The sequence below is a fragment of the Poeciliopsis prolifica genome, unplaced genomic scaffold (genome assembly GCF_027474105.1).
Source record: "Poeciliopsis prolifica strain line A6 unplaced genomic scaffold, Auburn_PproV2 SCAFFOLD056, whole genome shotgun sequence".
Classification (NCBI taxonomy): Eukaryota; Metazoa; Chordata; class Actinopteri; order Cyprinodontiformes; family Poeciliidae; genus Poeciliopsis; species Poeciliopsis prolifica.
The window spans coordinates 2358755-2379637 of NW_026562431.1; the positions used below are offsets into that span (position 1 = coordinate 2358755).

The 20883-nt window shown below is 39.8% G+C and overlaps 1 protein-coding gene across 5 annotated transcripts in view; it reads left to right on the forward strand.

Annotated features, from left to right (window-relative positions):
* The window catches only part of lrch1 (leucine-rich repeats and calponin homology (CH) domain containing 1), a 62975-nt gene extending 43419 nt beyond the window's left edge, over positions 1-19556 (forward strand). For 2 of the 5 annotated variants that reach the window (XM_055059781.1, XM_055059782.1), the window contains 6 exons: positions 263-335; positions 996-1106; positions 8161-8270; positions 8694-8831; positions 8916-8993; positions 12243-13841. In XM_055059781.1, the coding sequence (XP_054915756.1) occupies positions 263-335; positions 996-1106; positions 8161-8270; positions 8694-8831; positions 8916-8993; positions 12243-12536 (804 nt within the window). In that variant the 3' untranslated portion in view covers positions 12537-13841. Of the gene's footprint in view, positions 1-262; positions 336-995; positions 1107-8160; positions 8271-8693; positions 8832-8915; positions 8994-12242; positions 13842-14682 lie in introns of those variants that run through there. The other 3 variants (XM_055059785.1, XM_055059784.1, XM_055059786.1) reach the window with 3 other exon arrangements.
* Positions 19557-20883: the final 1327 nt, after the last annotated feature.

Genomic DNA, 20883 nt, shown 5'->3' on the forward strand with positions numbered 1-20883 from the left:
ACAACAAAGTGTTGTGGTCACACTAAAAATAGAAAATTATGAAAATAAAGTAGTAGTTTTGACCAGTGAAATTCTGTTGATAAAGCTTCATCGCACAACTGTATGTGTTTCTGTGTTTTGTTTTGTTTTTAGTTCATCTCTGCTGAGTCATTTAGGAGTTTATGCAAACTGCTCCCATGTGCTGGATGACTTTATGTGTCGATTCTGTTAATTTACTGATGGTGAACTATTTAAAACAATGATGTCATTTCTGTTGTTTCAGCAAGAACATCGATCTCCAACCATGGGATCTTCGTCTCTCTCCAGTCCGCCGTTTGGGCTGAAACCTCGCTCGGGTGAGCTGGAAAAAAAAGAAAAAAAAAAAGAAGTGTTTCAGGCCAAAAATGTGGCTGAGTAGTGCTAGGATTGGACTGATTAGTGTGGGCGAGTCAATTCCAGCCTTGTGGTTCGGTCCGTCTGCTTTTATCTGTACCATCAGGATGAATTTTGCGCTTTGCGCTGCCTTTTTTTTTTTTTTTTTTTTTTTGACAGTTTAGTTTGCTAGCTTATGTCAGTGTGCTAGCTTATGTCAGTGTGCTGCTAACTGCTAATGAAGCTAACATGATGCTAACAGCATGTCAGAGTGATGTGTATTGTGAAATGCCACTAATCTTTATTTTTGTTTTGTGCTCTTTGTGTTTTGTGTGTCTTTTATTTTTATTTTTGTTCCTCCTTTTTATGCTCCTCCCGCATGTCTTTGGTGTTAAACTCCCCAAAACTCCCCGTCTCTGACCTGCCTGAACTTCTGAATCAATAACGCTGTCATTGATTCGTAACTGATTTTCTCTTTGACCTTTTTTTCCCCCCTGAACTTGGTGATTTATATTTTTATTTTTATTTTTTTCGGGTGTTTTTTTGACGTGGAATGAACTTGCTGTGCTCATCTTTGGCACCTCTCTCACTGCACACGGTCCTGCCATCACTTCCTGTTATCACTTCCCACTTCGTGGTTGTAGCCCCGCCCTCACTGCCGTGCTCACCCCCTCCTTCCTGTCTAGACCCCTCCCTCCTCTCACAGGCCTCACCCCTACATCGTAGACAAGGCGACGGAGGCATGCTCAGCGCGGGTGAGACACTTTTTTTCTGTTTACTGGTCAGTTCACACACACCTAGACTGACGGGTCCAATGTGCTCTTCTTCACTTAATTCAGATTCACACCTGGATTTCCACACTTTAGGACAACAAAGGTTAATCTGTTCTATTCTAATAGCTGATATGTGGGTAGACGACTCTTATTACTAATGTAAAAACGTGCTTGATGTTCAGTTTTTCATAACTTCACTTTTTCAGTGAATATCTCAGTGGATTTCAGATATGCCTGAAAAATAAAATTTCCATTTATTTTAAACAAAATCCGATTTACGATGCTGGTCATTTTTGGCAATATAGCATAATGAAGAGCTCCAGTATATGCTGTATTACAAGTCGCTGTTTTTTTCATAGATTGGCCGGGGGTGCGACTTACTGACTCTAGAGCGACTTATGTGTGGAAATTAACACATCATATCATTTCACATGTTATTTTCACACTAAACCACAAGAGGGCGCTCTAGGCTTGTGTTATTCTACCTTCGGAGTTGGCGGAGTTGTTTACAAGTGACACTGAGGACGAAGATTTTATTGCTTTTAGTGATTTGGAGAGACACGGATGGTTTGGTAAACTTGCCAGCATGTTATTTATGCTATATCTCTCAATATGTTATGCTAACTTACCAGGCATGTTCTCAGTTCGTTGTTTGTCATGTAACATTAGCATACCGTACAATTATTGCAATTATTGTTGCCTCTATTCTATTTTTATTACCTTTCAAGATGACATGTCTGTTCTTGCTGTTGGATTTTATCAAATAAATTTCTCTGAAAAATGCGACTAATACTCCGGTGCGACTTACAGACTTATAGTCTGGAAAATACGGTACTTTAAATACGGTTGAAATACGTATCGTGATCTAAGTGTTTCATATCAGTCGATATTGGCAATTACTGATTGGTTTTGTTGTTGTTGCTGTTTTAAATGCCCAAAATACTTCCAACTAATGATGTGACTGTTCATCGTTTATCCTCAATTTCCTCTTGAGGTGATTTGCTCATTCTCTCTACCCTGATTTTTTATAATTATTATTATTTTTAAGTAGTTATGAGTCATGGTGGAAAAACATGAAACTGCTCCCTCTTACTCAGGTGTCCTGTGAAAACGTTCGATGGACATCAGTAGCCTACATTCTGCAGACTGCTGAGATTTCATAGTCAAGCGTACAGATTGCCCACGTTTCTCTACATTCCTTAATTTACCACAATCTGAATGGATATTAGCAAGTTTAATGATCTAGTTGGGTTCCAGTTTAACATATTGAAATGTTTGAGCTCCACGTAATTTTTCTTGTGATAATTGTTTGGAGATGCACTTAAAAATGCTTCTTTGACTAAATTCTGGATTTTAAAGTCTCCCAAAAACAAACAAACAAAAAAACCTACAAAATGAATCTTGTGAATCTTATGTTGTGTGAAACTGCATTTGATTTTGCCATTCTCTGTCCCCGTCCCGCCCGGCAAGCTGTTTCACATTAGATGCCTCGGTGCGTGTGCGTGTACGCGTGTGTGTGTACGCGTGTGTGTGTACGCGTGTGTATACGAAGCCATCTCTGATCAAAGAGCAGGTTTGCCACATCTGCTTTCATCTCCAGCTGTTCATGTTCTGCGGTAGCTGCTGACTAGTGGAGACATGTGGTAAATGTTAGGTTTGCTCTCTGTGTGTGTGTGTGTGTGTGTGTGTGTGGGGGGGGGGGGGGGGGGGGGTGTGTGTGGGTGGTGTGTGTGTGTGTGTGGTGCGTGTGTGTGTTAGAAACTCATGTGGTCACACACATGTTGAGCTGAGACTTGGCTCATTAAGTGATGACAGTGAGAGTTTGTTCAGATGATGGAGAAGAAGAAACACAGATTTCTTTTTATTGCTGTAATAAAACGTCTGAACTTTTTATTTCTTGGTGGTAAATGAAACTACAAGGCAAAGACATCCTATTTATTTTACGTATTTATGTTGTATTGTGTGTTTTATTGAAGTAAATAAAATCAAAAGCAAACTGATATTTAAGTTTGACAAAGGGGTAAAACGCTGCTGTAAATTATAAACCACAGTTGAGCATTTGCAGATTTTTCCTTTGGAACATTCCTCTAGCAAACAGGAAGATATGCAGACTTTTTGGTGCAGCATGTCTAGAATACGTGAAGGAAAACACGGTTTGATAGCTAAAATGCCTATTTAAGGCGCCATTGACTGGTATTTGCAAAGCAGCCAATCCAGGAGCATCCTTTAAATTTCCTTGCTGCTGATTGAAAATATGGAAGACTGTAGATATCAGCTTCTGCTGTAGCACAAACACTGGTTCCACTTTTTTTTTTCTCTACTTTTATATTTTTATTGCTTTTAATATTAATAATTACGCCTGAAATCAGGTTTCCAAAAGTTATTTATTATTGATTTATATTTTATTCATTTAAAGATTTAAAGTGTAAATAGTTCTTGTGTGACATTATGGTCACCACGAGACCTGTAGCAGTATGCCTCCTTTATCTAATGCTTATGTCTTCCCCTGACTGATACCTTTGTGCAGTGGGATCCTTTGCTGCCACTCTTCAAACTGTTTTACTACAACAAAGAATTCAAATCAGCGCTGAAAGTCAAAAAAACCCAGCTAAAACCATCTGAGCTTCATTTCAGCCTATTCGTGTTTACTGTGAGTAAAGAATTATTGCAAGTAGGCTCCTGCAGCTTTTGAAATGCTATTTCAAGGGTTCATTTTCTATACACCACAAAACAATTAGCATTTTAAAGGAGAACTGCTGGACGTACTGTATAATTTTACACAAATTTTACTAAGCTGTTTTATGACAATCTGAAAGCATCGTTGCACCTCAGAATACAATCCTCTGTTGGCTTTAGAAACTTTTTAAACTGACAGAACAAGATATTATGTTCACTTTGAGCTTCGTTTAAAAAAAAAGAAACTTTTTTTATTTCCTTTTTTTTATTTCCAGTACATACCAATGCAACAGAAGGAGCAGTTTTTTTTAAATTAAAGCCTTAAACATAGCAATCATACACAAAAACAGTGAGACATTGAAGGCCATATTAGGAAACTGTGACACTCCTTTAATCTTGTGTGTGCGTGTGTGTAACATCTGCACCATGAATGAGTGGTGTGTTTTTGTGCGTCTGTCTATTTTTAGCTGCTATATTTGAAGTGTTGGATAATGGTCCCGGAAGGAGCATCCTACTTCCACTGGAACGGGGTCTCAACATTTCAGATGGATCACAGCCGCGGTAAAGTGACTGCTCGTGTTTTCTGTCTTTGTGAGGGCCGCTCAGAAGCTACAAGAAAAAATCAGCTGATTTGATTAAAGTCTCGAAACTTCTGCGCATGTTCTGCCCGGATTAAATTTGGGATCCGCATTGAAAATCATCTAATACTATCATCAGAATTGTTGACACCTTTTAGTGCTTTGTGGATTAATATGCCAACTTGTAGGGGAAAAACAACCCAGCTTGTGTTAGCAGCTAAGAGGTTAGCTGCACGTTGCTCTGCTGGTCCTTAAAAGGCTCTAATATGTGGCAGCAGCTCTGAGTTGTGGAGGAGGTTGCTCACTCTCTTTTGTTGCTTCTCTCACAAACAGGCCTGAATCTATTCTGAAATGTTCACAGGCTAATCTGCCAATAACATTTTCTAGCTGCAGATTATGAGTTTTCATCATGTACTGTTTTATACTCAGGGATAAACTAACAGATAACTATTAAAAGAGGTTTTGTGTTTTCTTGTCACATAGTGCCATTTTATGGCACAATCAAGTAACTATATTACCTTCAATTCTTGATGATGAGTACATAAAACATGACTTCTTCCTGGCTCAACACTTTGAAATTGGGCCTTTGTCCCTTTCAGAAGTGCATGCTCTTTGTGAAACTCCGCCTTCAGGAAGTCATCACAACATGGCTCCTCTACTAACCCTTTGACATCATTTTACCAGCGTTTCACCGAGAAGTAGCTCCTATAATGAGCTCAGCAGATGCATAGTTCTACCAGGTGTTTGCTAATTGTTGCTGGCTAGTCTGAAAGAGCTGAGTGTGGGACTCTCAAGGCTTCCCCACTCATGAGGGAAGGCTGCTCTGAAACTGGAAGCTTGGAGGAGGAGCTGTACCCTTGGAGGCGGGGCTTGGCCCACCCAGGCGTTTTGTACACCTGCATGGTTGCCATGGGAGGAATGTTAATTATTAATATAAATAACTCCTTATTGATAAAGTACCTTTGATCACTCTCTCTATGATCTGTTCAGTGTGGAACTAGAGCTTTCTCCCACTCAAGTGTTGTTTTATAATAAGCAGCTTATCTGTGTGTGTGATACGATTATGACTAACACTCCGTACTTTCTTCCTGCCTCTGGCAGAGTGACATCATTACGCCATCATTGGCGCCTCTGACCTCATTAGTCCTGCATTTGGTTGTGGTATACAGTGACCGGTCCATGTGACCGCTCTGCCATCGGATCTGCATTGAACACGCAGAAAGAAAAAGGGAGAAAGATCAGCAGAACCCGTGACCTTTGGCCCAGGCGGTGCTTTCTCCTACCAGAAGGAAACTGAGATTTCACAGATCTCAGGGTAGAAATAAACACACCCACACTGTTCTCTTAAGGCCAGTTGGGCGGCATTGTGCAGATCCTATCTGTCCGCTGATGTGTGAAGGGAGAGAAAATGAAGGAAAGTTCAGACTTATATTCTGACCTGGAAGCGCACACACCCTTCTCCAAGCGTTTTCTGCATCTCCCGTCGTTCACAGCAAGCTTTTTAAAATTCACAGCGAAACATAAACCGCAGTGATACACGCATTTCAGCTGACGGGGGCTGGATGAAGGCAGGTCAGCAGATTTCCAGAATGCCGAGCAGCACCAGCACTGAGGGGAGAAGCAGCATGTAGCAACAAGAGAGAGCTGATGTCATCCACTCACAATGTTTTTTTTAGTAACTATTGTTACACTCACTATTACAGAGTGTTTTTAACTCCGGTAGTTTTTACTGTAAGAGCTTATCTGGAGCCAATCAGAGTGCTTTCCTGACGCTCTTCCTACTGAAAGCAGAAATGGAGCAAAGTGGAGTTTCATCTTGTTTTGGATGTAAAACTTCACTGGAACTTTCTCCAAAAGTTTGATTTTGTGTCCTGGATTATTTTTTGGGGAATATCAAACCTTCCCATGATGCACTGCAAGGATACCAGGAGGTCATTTCAATGGTCACCACTCTGAGGATATGTTTTTAATCTCAAACCTTTTTCTTTTGTTTTAAAAAACAACGCTGTTGTAGTTTGTTCATTGTCTTTTTTTTTTTTAATGATTTAATACATATTAATAATGGGAGTTGTTTAATCCCAGCAGAAAAATCTTCCTTCTAAAACTCGACTCCACATCCCGGATCCTCCTGCCCTGCAGTGGACCTGCGGCTCCCTGCTGTGGCCGTTCAGGGAACCTGCATGCAGTTAGACTTCCTTCAGTTTCAGCAGTGCAGGGTAGAAAATGGGGACAGCGAGAAGGTGAATCATTCAGAGTGTGTGTGGGTGTTTCGTGTTTGTGGGCGTGTGTTTTGATTCAGCGTCTGTGAAGAGGTTGAACATGTTTCACGCTCAGTTCAGGAACGCTCCCGCCGTTCAAGCCCGTGTTCATCTGTATTTCTCCTTGTTAACCTGAATTCAGTCGCAGTCCGACCCTTTGATCGTTTTAAGTCGTTGCTTTGATCATGTATCAGATTTTTGTTTCTTTCTTAAGCAAGAATTTGGGGGGGAAATCTCTTTAAGAGTTCAGCTCAGTTAGAGGATTTAATTTGGCTTGTTTGTAGTAAGTAAAAAAAAAAGCAACAACCAGCCATCAGATCCTTTCTAATAACGGGAGCCCTATTTGTGAATTCTGTCATGATAACGTGCAGCAGGTGATTGTGAGAAACATTCCCAGATTTCCCAGAGTTCCTCCCATTCCGTTTACAGCGGTCAAGTCACATGAGCACTCTGCGCTCAAAGTCCAAGCTGGCGGCACTCCGAGCTCCGACTGCATGGCTGCATGTGAACGCAACGCTTATATAAGCGCTCTGCATGCTTTATGGCTGGCAGCCATTTTTAATTGTGTCAGTGGGACTGCTGGGAGGAAGTGAAATCGTGTGTGTGTGTGTGTGTGTGTGAGACCACGTTCATGTGGTGAAAGCATTTTTATTGAGTGTTTTAACTCCTCTAGTTGTTGAAAACATTTAGAAAGTTTCATATGAAATGAATCAACCTTTTACCTGAATGTGACTCGAACGTCTTGAAGGAAGCTGATGATGACCGTTCATAGGGTCTGACGTAAAAACCTAGTTCAGGTGAATAATGTGGAAGTAACTGCACACAGTGACGGGCAGCAGCTCGGAGCTTCAGGTCAGAATATTTGATGAACCAGCAGAGGAGCATGGAAACCTGCTTTAATGATCTTCATCAGTGTGTTTTAGAAACTTTCTATCGTCTTCCGTTCCTTCCTTCTCTCCTTCCTATTCTTTCTATTTTGCATCCTTCCTTTTGCCATTCCTCCCTTCATTGCAGCTTTATTTACATTCTTCTTTTCTTCCTCCCTTTGCTTTTTGGATCTCTTTTCCCTTTTTTCTTGTGTCCTTTCTCCCTTCCTTGTATCTGCACTTGTGTTCAAGGATTCTAGGATTTTTTTTTTTTATTGTCATACCAGCTAGTATGTCTGATACAAAATTCAGGATCCCAGCTCCTTTTTGTCCTTGTATTCTTTCTCGCTTTTTTTTCTTCTTTCCTTGCTTCCTAACGCTTCTTCCCCCTGAGTCGTGATTCGGCCAACTCTTCCACAGTTCAGCAAACCGCAGCAGCTCATCGAACTCTACTTTTAGACAGCAGGATTAATCAACATGGATATTTCCATCAACCCCTTAACTTCAGATGTCATCACTGCTTCAGATTTAGGACGGTGTCCTTCCCACCCCTTCCTCAGACTCCTTTATCCCCCTCAGCGTTGTGTCCCTTTAGCCCGGTGCCGTGTGAGCAGCCTCTTTACTGTCTGTGTCCGCTGTCCTGCTGTTGTTGCTGCAGTGTTCCTGCGGAGCCACAAGAGCATGGAGTCAGTGGACCCCCAGTTCACCATGAGGAGGAAGATGGAGCAGCTGAGGGAGGAGCTGGAGCTCATGGAGCAGCTGAGAGAAGTGAGACAACTCTAAACGAACCGCTGCGTTCACATAGCAAAGGGACATGCAGAGGACAAAAGGTTACATTTGTTAGCCCACATGACAGGAGAGTCGTTTCTATTACAAACGTGTGCTAAACTTTGTCAGTGTTCCTGGTAATAAAAAAAAAACAACAACACACACACACAGCTTCCCAATTGAGGTGTTTCCATTAAATGAGAAACCACATATGAATCAGTTTATCATGTTTCCATCCTCTGAAGGATGGCTGGAAATGGCCCCTCGGGCTGCACTTTAAAAAAAAAAGCAGTGAAGCATCTGTTGAATGTTCTAAAACAGTTGGAAATATCCATAAATGTAGGTGTGCAAAAGACTGAAACGTTAAAATAACCAATGAAACTTGACCTTTTCCAGTTCTATCCTTCCAACCTGCCTCCTCAGATCATCGAGAGCCGACTGAAGGTGGCCCTCCCTGAAGACCTGGGCTCGTCTCTGATGGACGGCGTCGTCCTCTGCCATCTGGCCAATCACATTCGCCCTCGCTCCGTCGCCAGCATCCATGTCCCCTCACCCGCCGTGGTACGTGTTACAAACGCCGGGGCGTTTAAATCTGCCGGGAGCCGAGCGGCGTCTCACCCGGATTGTTGTCGCTTGTCGTTCCAGCCCAAGCTCAGCATGGCGAAGTGCCGGCGGAATGTGGAGAACTTCCTGGACGCCTGCAGGAAGATAGGCGTGCCGCAGGTAAGACGGGCTTTTCTGTGAAGAGTTTGTCTGTGAGCTGGGGACGGATTCCATGTTTCCTTCCAAAACGTTGTGACGGGAAGGTTTACGGCTCAGGAGTTATCGATATTCTGTTTAGAGATGCACCGATCCCAGATCCATATCTACATCTGCCCCGATATTAAAACATTTCTGGATCGAGTATTAAACTTTGTGAACCATTGAAAGAAGATTTGTTGCAGTTTATTTTTCTATGGTTGACCAAGGCAGTCAACCTATTGCTTTTGTCAGTTTCAGTTTCTTTATTACCTATTTTAAATTGGCTTTTGCACTCATAATTGCACAGATTGAACAAATTAAAGTTGTTTCTCTGTTTGACCAGGCTTATGAAGCTATTGGTGTGTTGAAGTATGCTAGACTGGTGTTATCAAATAAGTTTGTAATCCAGAACATTTATGTCCATGTTTTTTTTTTTTTTTATAAACTTTTAAAGTCAATTCTGCAATGTTTTTCTGTATTAGATCAGTATACTAATCGTCAGATATCTGTATCGGGATCAGAAGTGAATAAAGTGGATCAGTGCGTCCCTAAGTCTGTTAGTTTGGAGCAGGACATGAAAACATCCTCAGTTCAACAGACTAACGCCCGAAGGCAACATTTTCTATTGAGATACAAAAGAAAATATGAAGGTGTCCTGCAAAAGAGATTTTCCTTGAAAGAAAAGTAATAGACATTTTCCATTTAAAATGCAACACATTTGATAGATCTATCATTCAAATTAGGAGTTTTGCAGGATACTGAACCAGAAGTGGGAGGAAGGCTGATGGTTCCTCGTATGTGAAACCAATGTGTCCTCTCCTGCAATAAAAACTCACGTGGTTTGTGCAACAAGGCCGATGATTTTCTCCAAAATACGTGTTTCTGTAAAAATATAAAAACCTGGGAACCCACTCAGCCGTCTCTCAGCTCTGGTTCCTCCCACCCTCTCCCATTTTCCTCCTCTTTGTCCCGATCGCTTCAAATCGAGTCATTTCACATCAACATGTAACGCTGACATCATCACCGCTGTCATCACTGCCTTCAGCTTCTAGCTTCCTCCATCTTGACAGGATTTGACCCAGACAGTAGTCAACCTGTGCTGACTGTGATATTTGGTTCGGCTTTACTGTGAGTCTCAGTGTAAATGTCTGTGTATGTAGGTGTGTGTGTGTGTGTGTGTGTGTGATTACTCTAGCTGCATTCCCATTGATTTTACAATTGTGCAAATTGAAATTCAGAAAATAAATATGCTTAACAGAAACACAGCACTTAAAAATTAGCATATTTCACAAAAACTGCGATGGAAACACTTTTTACGCACCACACACTCACGTAATCAACAACCAGATGTTACTACTGGTGGAAATAACAAAGAATAGAACCGGAAGTTGCAGGAGAAAGACGTTTTAACTGCGTATCATCCGTGAACAAACTTACTCACATTTGAATTTGATTGCGTTTCTTATTTAATGGAAATGCTGCAGTTGCACTTTTTTTTTTGTTTTCGTCATTGGCAGCAATATTGACAAAAATTTCTGCACATTTGTAATGGAAATGCAGCTACTAACACAAGCACACCTCCTGCAGTATGAAGTGTTCCTATTCATACTCTGATGTGTAACACGTCTTAAAGGAGCAGTTTGAATTTTTTGAGATCAGCTAGAATCCAGCAGCTAGCTGTTAACTCAGCTCATTTTAGAGACAGGATACAAAGAAAGCTACAGGAAAGTTTAGTGAAAGAGATAAACCGTCATTCGATGTGTTTTAATTAATAGATTAGACTGACCACAACCTTAAAGAGGCAGATTCATATTAATATTTAAAAATACTTTATTTACCCCGAAAGTGAACTTAAATGTTGCAACTGATATCGTCCGAGTGTCTTCAAAAGTCATTGTGGATTATGAAGGATGTCCACCAACAGGTCAATTTCCTGACATCAGAGATGATACGTCACAGTGACATTTCCTGGATGACATCATCAATTGTTAGCATGCTCTGCTAATCCAGCCCATTTGCCTTTGCCGCTCCTCTTTAAACGATGTTGGAGTTGGGGATATGATCTTTGCCTGTTATGATTGGTGGAAACCATAGTGTGACTGTTTGGGGTCATAGGTCGGGTATTAGAGCTGTTGAGACGCTAATTAGCATAAATGTATTGATAATGCATAGGTCTCTTCAGTAAGAAACCTCATAGAGTGAAATCCTTTTTACATGAGCAATTACCACAATGTGTATCAAATCCTAATTTTTCCCATTGGTGGCAAAACAATTTTCATATTTTGTTCAAAATCTACTGGAAGTATTGCATCAAGAAAAGTTGTTCAGTTATTGAAATTTTGTCTGTTATTTTTGTTCCTGCTTTCATATCGATGTGCTTATTTTATTGTCATGTTTTTTTCTGTCTCCCTCTACTCAATGACTCTCTTCTATTTGTCAGTTATGTTCTATGTTTTTTCTGTTAAACGAAAAGAAAAACCCTTCTGGTTGTCTCTTGTTTTAACCTGTGTGACCTTTGACCTCCGCCGCTGCTTGCTGACAGCTTGGAGCCTCTTTGCGGATGCCGCTGAATGCTTTTTACTGCCGACGCTTTACTGCGCTCCGTGCTCTGGCCTCCCATCAGCCGCCTCCCCCTCCCCCTTACTGGGCTGCTTACTGGGAGAGAGAGGGCCAACCAGTCACCAGGATTACTTGAGCATCCTCTCAGTAAGCATCCCTGATGGTTGCCGTGGTAACCCCCTGCCTGCCTCTGCTCCCTGCCGGCTCAGACTTGTGACTTTTGAACTCTGCGTCCATTGGTTAATCTCCTGCCTTTTCTTTTTTCTTTCTTTACCTTTCGGCTGGATCACGCCATCTTCCTGTCTTTTCCTCTTTTGTTCTTTGCTTCTTTCTTTCCCTTTTTCTTTTGCTCTTTCTGTTTCACTTTCTTTCGTTTTGTTTTGGTTCTACTCGTTTGTATGTGAACTCCTACTTTCTTTCTGTCTTCATTTAACGTTTTGTCCATTTTCTTTTTTGTACTTTTTTTATATATCTGCACTTCAACCCTCATCTCCTCATTTTTTCAATCTTTACATCCAATTTTCCTTTGTCTTTCACCTTGTCCCTTGCTTTTGTTTCCTTTACCGTTCATCCTGTCTTCCTTCTGCCACTCCATTCCATCTTGTTTTTTTTCTTTCTTTTGTCTGACCCGCCTTCATCGCATTGCCTCTCTCTTCCTGTTGGGGGCGCCAGTCTTCTCTTTGTTCGCCCTACGACATCACGCAGTGCCGTCTGCACCTGGTCCGCACCACCGTAATGGCCCTGGTCGCCTTGGACACGACCCCTCCGGACAGGAAGCACGACAAGACAATCCCAGCCAGAAGCCCCGCCCCCTGCAGGGCCTCAGAGACTCGCTCATTGGTTTCCGTTACCACCCAAACCCCGCCTCCGGCTTGGCAGATCTGGGATGTAATTGGCTCCAGCTTGGTTCACGTCCTCTGCTTGGTTCTCTTGTTCATAGCCTACAGTTGGATCGAGTTGACGTAGCAACGAGCTCCGCCTTCCTCCAGGCCAGGCTCCTCCTCCGCCCTATAGGCCCCTCCCTCTTTTTGTCACCGCACAAATCCGAGCCGTGAGATCATTCCCTTTGTCTTCGATGCCTTTTTGTCACGCGCCTGAGAGTTAGAGTAGGTCTGTTGTGACTGGAATAAACAAAGCCATCCTTCATGACATGAAGAAAACAGAGCAGAATGAGCCACTTCCTCTACGCTTTTCTTTTCTCTTTGCAATAAACTGGAACAGGACAGGACCGACTGTTGCCATAGCGTCTATTTGAAAGAGTACCCTCCACCAAATGCACTTTATTGTGTTACAATAAGCAGATTGTTTTCGAATTTGTACGCTAAAGTTGTGCGTAGTGGACCTTGTTGGTCCGTGGACGTTTCCTTAATCGTTTTGCAATTGAGAATCAAATCTTGAAAGAAGAAAAAAACAAATACTCTATTATTCATTCACGTGCGAAATAAAAAAAACAACAACTTATTAATGTTCTTTGTATTTTTGAGTTTAATCTCACATTGAAAATTAAACATTTATAAAATGCCCCCGTGACCTCATTACACTTTAATTTGTGATTCTCTGTGAAGCTCTGCCCTCTTTCCCGCTCTGGCGTCAGAAGCGATCGCTGAATTTTACAAGTGTTTGATTTTTTATATGAGAATAATGTGAAAAAAATACAAGAAATATCTATGTATCCTTTTTTTCAATCTCATGTGAAAATGAATAATGAATAGGTTGTTTTTTTAGTTTTTCAATTTTCGATTAAAAAAGCCAATTGAACAAAACCGATGTCTATTGAAAATCCAGCGGCCATTTTGAACCGTCATGAAGCTCTGCTAGAGACAGTCACATTTTCTCTAACAGGGTCCGTTTGTTATTTTGGCTTTAGGATCAAACTATATCGGCGTAATATGATGTTTATTAAAATCTGTTGATTTTTAAAAAGTGGACTCAGTGCTGTGACCCCTGGACTTTGTAGTAGTTGGCAACTTTAGGCTTCCTTTTTTTTTTCTTCTTTCTTTTTACTGACCTTTACAACATTATAATTCAGTCAACTATATTTTGTCACCATGAATGTATTTCAGACATTTTTTTGGTTTGGTTAAATCTAGTCTGGGTACCAAGTTGACATTTAATCTTTGAAATATTACTTAATGCAAATTTATTTTAAGTGACGACGTGTTTAATTATAAAACAATGTTCAGGCGCATTTCTGATCAGGAGTCAGACAAGAAGTAGGTATGAGATTCTCACAGTATAATAATCTTAATTAAAATGTTCTACTGTTTTACAGCATGGTGTTTTTGTGTTGACTTTTTTTTTTCTTCTTCTTTTTAAGCTCATAATAAAAAGGTCAATCATGACCTGAATAAAGTAGTAAATCAAATATGCAAAACAGAAGAAGGTTCAGATTTTACTTGCTGTTTAAGGCTCAACTATTTCCTGCTGATTGTATTTTTCCTCTGAATATGAGTGAATATTTTTTTAAAAGCATACATTCTTTGAAAGTAGACGTTTGCATGCAGTTTTTTTGAAAAGTACAGAATTTGTATGAGTAATTTTCCCAGCCTGGATAAAGTTCGGCAAAAAAAAAAAAAGAAAATTGAGAATGAAACTATGTTGGATTTTTATTTTTTATACTTATTCCTCCTCTTGTGTTGTAAAGGCCAAATTTTTTAACATTGCACAATAATTACACTGGTTTTGACAGTGTAATTATTATGAGAATAAAGTCATATTAATATGAGAATAGTGGAAATAATGAGAGAATAGTTTCACACGAATAGTCATTATAAAAATAGTAATACAAGAGTTTTATGAGAATAATCTTTTTCTCTTATCACTCTTTTTCTCAGGCCCAACTAGTTACTATTTTTAGAGGATAATATGATGAAGATACATTGTAAAAAAAATAAATAAAAATTATGATGCGATACGAAACTTTAATTGATAAAAATGCAAAAACATACTTTTTCAAGGTATGACATAAAACGGCAGACCAGACCCTGGAAACTTTCACCCATTCTCCTCAAACGCTTTGTATTTACTAGCATTGTGTCTCTCTCTTTCTGCATCTGCTCCTGCGTTTCTCCCCCCTCCCTGCCTCTTTCTTGCCCCTCTCCGTCCCTCCCAGGACAAGCTGTGTCTGCCTCACCACATCCTGGAGGAGAAAGGCCTGGTGAAGGTGTGCGTCACGGTGCAGGCCCTGGTGGACGAGGCCTCCTCCAAATGCCCCGTGCTGGTGTGAGCGGCGGCGCAGCGGGACCGACGCCGCTCCGCGCGACGTGACGCCGTGGTTCACGTCTCCCGTCGTTCGCAGCATCGCAGCACTTTGAATTTCTCGTCAGCTTGCAGAAAGGGAACCAATTCCGTCTGGAGTGGGTTTACGTACTAACTCAGAAAGAGGAACGTTGAATCGAGCGGCTTGGCTCACTGCAGGTGTTTTTTTTTGTGTTTTTTTTAAACCCTCAAAATCAGGAGTTTGGGATCTTTTTTTGTTTGTTTGTTTTTTTACTGTGATCAGCTAAAATGGCAGATGTAGAGCCCCACATTTTTTATGTTTTAACCTAGATTAAGAAAATCTTCACACTGGCTGGTCCCCATTATTTTTGTAAAATATGAAAAGGAGAAAAGAAATTCACAGAGGACAAACAGAAATCGAGAGGATACAGTGGACCCACGCAGTGTTTGTGGATTTTTCTGTGGATCGTAAATTCCGAGTTATTCGTGGAAAATTTGTCTACTAGCGTTTTTTTGCAGAACATATCTAAAATATTAGATATTATCAAATATTGAAAGGAAAATGCAGCTTGAGAAGCTGGAATATCTTAGTGCAATGCTACTTGACACAATATTGGCTGGTCTTTGCACAGCAGTGTTTTTATGAGGGCACAAATCTTTACACACAAATTTGCAAAACTATCACTTCACGTTTTTCTGTCCCATAACATACAACAAAAGATATTTTTCCAAGGCTGTGTTCAAATACACTTCAGCTTAGAGATGTTTATTAGACATAAGGATTTTGGCCAATCCAGGACAAGCATCATGGATGACGTAATAATTATGAATTACATTTATAGGATATTTGTTTGGACCCTTCCAAAAGTAATAACTAAATATTACTTCCCCCAATGCTGTTTCTGTTGACCCTTTGCAAGTACGTCATCTAATCATGTAAAGCCGCCATGGCCGACGTCAGAAGGGAGGAACGGGAGTATCGAACAGACCGATTGTGATTGTTTTCCCAGGTTTGTTTTTTTACATTTATGTTTCTTCTGGTTCCACAAAGCTAATTTATTTGTGGAAGTAAACCTGGGGTTCATAGGCAGCAGTATTTACATAAGTTGGAAATGGCTAGCTTAGAAACCAACCCATACCTTTGTCTTTCTGATGTATTCGTTGATTTCATCAAGTCAGACTTTGCTTGAATTCACATACCACTTTATAAACAATGGTTTGTCTTACACCATAGAACACCTAAAAGTCTGCAAAAGTCTAAGAAAATAGATAAATATTGTAGAATCAATTTTATTATACAGCTCTACTTACCCATGCAAAAAAAAAATTATGGAAAAACAAAATTGTGCTGTTTCTACTGGGCACATTAATTTTCAAAATGTCAATGAAAATGCAGCTACAGATTACATCTTAATAATCTCACTTCCTTAACAGGTGTATAAACATTAATTTTCTCACCTTGCAAAAAAAAAAGTTTGCTTCAAATCTGTGAGTACATCAAGGGCTGCTAATGGCTACTATCCATCGCTGTCTTCTTTCCTTGTCAAAAGGTTTCCAGACAATAAGTTTGCTGTGGGCTCAGGTCCGTTTTCAGCCGATCTGTGAATATTTTTATTGTGAAATCATCTACATACAAGCAGTATTAGGCTGCCATTGTCTGATTTTTGATCAGCTTTGTAGAAGCTAACGTGTACGTATGTTGATTTGACTTCCATCATGGCGGAGTGGGCTGCTTTATGAACAGCATGACGTCAAGTGCAAAGGGTCAATTGCTTTGTTTAAGAATCGATTCCACTTGATTAATTGGGCAAATTATCATATCGCTAAAACTCCATTCTGGGTTTCCTAATTACCTATGACAATTCACCACCACATGCTCCTAGCATAAATAAAAGTGAAGGCTGGAAGCTAAGACGGTTTTCACTGTTCGTATTAATGTAGATGAAATTATATTGGGTATTTGAACTATTAAAACAGCCAGGATTAATTGTTTTTGTACATTTTTTCACATATTTCTACTTTTTATGGACAGCTGTGGTCTCTAACCCCCATGAATACCAGGGTCCGCTGAGCTGTTATCAACTATGCTATTTTATGAGAAAAGCCATAAAACAAACAAAAAAAAATAGCCAAAAATGTAGTTTTTTTTTTTTTTTTGATGACAAATCCAGAAATTGGTAGTGTTTTTATTGAGATATTTTTGCCAAATGCTTTTGGATGAAATTGCAAATGTATTTTTTTTTTTTCTTTCTTTCTTTTTCCTTGAAAAATCAATGTATTTAAAAAATTTTAACATTTTTTCCTTCCCACCAGTTATTTTTAATCCCTTTTTTGGCTTTAAACGCAAGTTGTTTTAGAAACTTTGAATTTTACTAAGCATTTGTGGATACATTTAGACTGTTTGGCATATTAGTCTGAATATTTTAGTCGCCTCAGTGATCCCTCTGCCTATGCACACATCATTTAAAATGTTTTTGTTTTTTGGGACTTTGTACAGATATATTTAGTTGTTTTTCTACTGAGCTTGTAGCTGAAACATTTTTGCTCTCACTTCTCTGAAGAGATTCAAACCAAAATACTAAAGTCTTATGACAGAGGGAGAAGGCTTTTTATCTACTTCTATTTAAACCTGGAGATTTTTATAATATAAAGAGAAGCTGAAAAAAAGCAACAAAAACAAAACAGAGGTTGTTGTATAGAGTCGGACAGAAATAGGCCAAAGGTATTTTTCTCTAATATATTTTGGGTATAAGTGTGTATATTTTCTAAAGTCTACCTGTGGCTGTCTCTGACGCGGGTGTATATCTGTCACTGTCTCTCTGGAGGACACTAATCTGACTTTCTCTGCGTTGCTTTCTCGTGTGCCAGCTAACCGATTTATCCAGTGGAAATGGAACAGGTGGACTTGTTGATGTGCTTCCGTCAGATGCAGTTGGTTTAATGTGCCAAAACACACAGTGCTACCAAGAAAGAAACGGACAAGAAGTGTAATGACGAGACAAAATGTGGGAAAGTTCCAGCACTGTACGTTTCTGTGTCTGCCCCCTAGGGGCCGCCGCCTGTCATTAATTTCTTAAAACTCGATGATTCATGGATATCTGATATTGGGACACAGGTAGAGGAGTGAGCTAATCATCATGCCTCTCGTTCAGGCCTGGACTGCTGAAGTGTGTTGTTTTTTTTTTTGTTTTTAAGACATTTTGAAATAATTATAATTTTGAGTTTGAAAACGTCTGAGAACAAAAAGTCAGATTCTCACAGCTCTGGAGAGCAAATTTCCAGTTAATGTAGCAAAACATTCCTTTGGCCTACTGACTGCGCTGAAGAAGCTTTTTCTGTGTGTGCGTGAATGTGTGTGTGTGTTTCAGGCTGGAGTTGTTGCTGTGTGAGATTACAGACTGTGTGACTCTGGGTGGGCTTGGTTTACTGCACTGTTGATGCCTCATTACCCAGCGTGCTTCATCAACAGTATTTTATAGTGTGTGTGTGCGTGTGTGTGTGGGGGGGGTGTGCTTGTGTGTGTGTGTGTGGCCTTTGGCATCATTTTGCTCTGCAGACCTGGCAAAAATGGATGCTTTAAAGGGGCAGAAAAAAATGCGTTGCCCTCATTGTAGTAAAAGAACAAGATGTTTCACCTCTTGAACTTTGAACCACATCGTTTTAGGACAGTTTTGTGGTGGACTGAAGATGAACACCTAACTATCTCACCGCAAATACAAAACCACAAAATGTTACCAAGTATTTTTTATTTAGTTTCAAGTACAAATATCTTAGTTCACTTACAATAACTTACTTTTCAGCAAGATAGGAGTCAATTTCTTAATATTAAAAGGAGGACTAGTTTCAGTGGCAGATTATTTCATTTATTGCACTGAGAAAACGTCAGCCAGTGGAACCAGTTATTATGAATATTAATGAATTCTTGAGTTAAAACAAGCCCCTATGTCAGGCTGAAAGTTTTTTTATTTCCATCAAAAATCAGACCAAAAATACTTAGTAAGTTTTTGTGTTTACATTCCTTCGCTTCCAGAACCAACCATCTTCTACTTGCTGTTCAGCTGAAATATTTTATCTTATTCACTTGTTTAAAAATTTTCTTCTCTTGGGGTCTTTTATATTACAACTTGATAGAGTTGTGATATAAAATAATCAAAAAAGGCACAGAAAATGTTTATTTCCAGTCTCTGTGCCATGAGCATTTTTATTTTAAACGGGCTTTCACATCTTGTATTACAGAGGTGTGTGTTCAGCACAGAGTATTTCTACCTGCTCTTCAAAATAAAAGTGTAAAAAAACAAATAATTTAGAGGTTTAGAAGAGTTGAGTTCTGGAGTGGTTCAGTCTTAAAAATGCTTAATATTCAGATTGAGGCTAACTTTTGTATTCAGGTGGAACTATTATGGTGCAGGTTGTTTTCTGTTTGCTCCAGAGGAAGAACAGATGGAGATGAAAGGTCGCCCTCCGCAGGCAGGCAGCCGGTACTGCAGTGGCATTAAAACGTTTGTTAGTAGAAACCGAACATCAGTTAAAAACTAGAGCTGCCCCTTTACAGCATCCACCAGAACATGGTCTGCTTTATGTTTCTAGCTTGTCTGGAGAGCCAGAAAGAAACTTTAACATTCTTGAAGTGCAGTGTTGTTGTTTTGTTTGTTTTTTCCATCTTGGTTTCCAAAGCTTTAGCCACTTCCAGATTCAGCAGTAAAATAAGGAATTTAAATTTTGAAACTAGACAAAAAAAAAAGGCTTCCACTGGATGGATTTAATAGTTGCCAAAACAAACATCCTCTGTCATGTTAAATGTTTTTTTTTATTTGTTGAATAACCTGTACATATTATTTATCACCATGTGCAGAGTTTAGACTTAACGTACTGTATGTTCTGCCTAAAAAAGGCTGTTTTTTTATTTTTTATTTTGTTGTATGAAAATGATCATTTTATCTTTGCGTATTTCAACACTACAGGCAGCTCGGCTGAACAGAAATCAGTATATTCCCATAAATCTGAGAGCTACCAATGGTGTTTCAAACTTCTGATATTTAACATTCCTGGCGTCGAAAACGGTTCACTTCGCCCAAACGGACCATGGCGATGTCATGGCGCCTGCTGCCAGATACAGGAACAAGAAGTCCGGGGTGATAATAAGGGATCTGATCGTCGAGTCTTCGTTTTGGGGTCTTCCTCGGTTCGGTGCACGTCGAGTCTCAGCGGTTCAGGGGGGGAAAGCAATAAAACCAAACTGACTACTTCCCCGAGGGTTTCAGCACTTTAAAGTTGTGTGTTTATAAGTCTTCGTTTTTGGCCCCTGAGAAAAATCTGGGTTGAGTTTGGGTTAGAATAGTGATGCCAGTGAACACAATGTGTGTGCCTGCTGAACGTTGAGCAGTTGTTTGTTTTGTTTTCTTAAAAAGTCTCTTCTTTTTATATTAATGCTCACAGTTTTTGTACTTTTCTTACAGGGAGCAAATGTTTTTTTTTTTTTTTTTTGTGACTTCTCTTCAGGTTTGCTGAACTTTTGATGTAAACGTGCCCTTTTGTAACAGTTTGTGAACTTTTGTCAAATGTACAGCGTGCATGAAATGTCCCTGTAACGTCGCCTTAACTGCTGTGAATACTGTATATACTGTACTGTATTTCTCACCACTTCATCAGTAAAGACCTCACATGTCATAACAAAACGCGTCTTTTGTGAACTGGCTGCGCCTCATAAACACGACGAATTGGGATGAATTGGGAAACGATTCGTCCGGCAAATCGAGATTGGAAAAGTTTGAAGCGGGACAAACATGGTTAAGTAATGTTTGATTATCTAATGTTTGAATCCATTTCTTGGCCAATAAGAGACTCAATTTCTAAAGAATAAAGTAGCCTTTTAGGATTTGATTTCTATTAAAATGTCATTGTTTCGGTCAAATTTGTCACACCACAACTTGACTTTTTTTCTTTTCATCTTTTATGGAGTTTCTGACTGAGTTGTGTAACAACAGTAAGCCTGGGCTTCAGCCTATTTCTTTATGGTAAATTTGTGGTTTGTAAAACAGCATTTTATTTTGTTTCATTCAAAAGTCTGAAAATGACTATTTCACTGTTTTGTGCA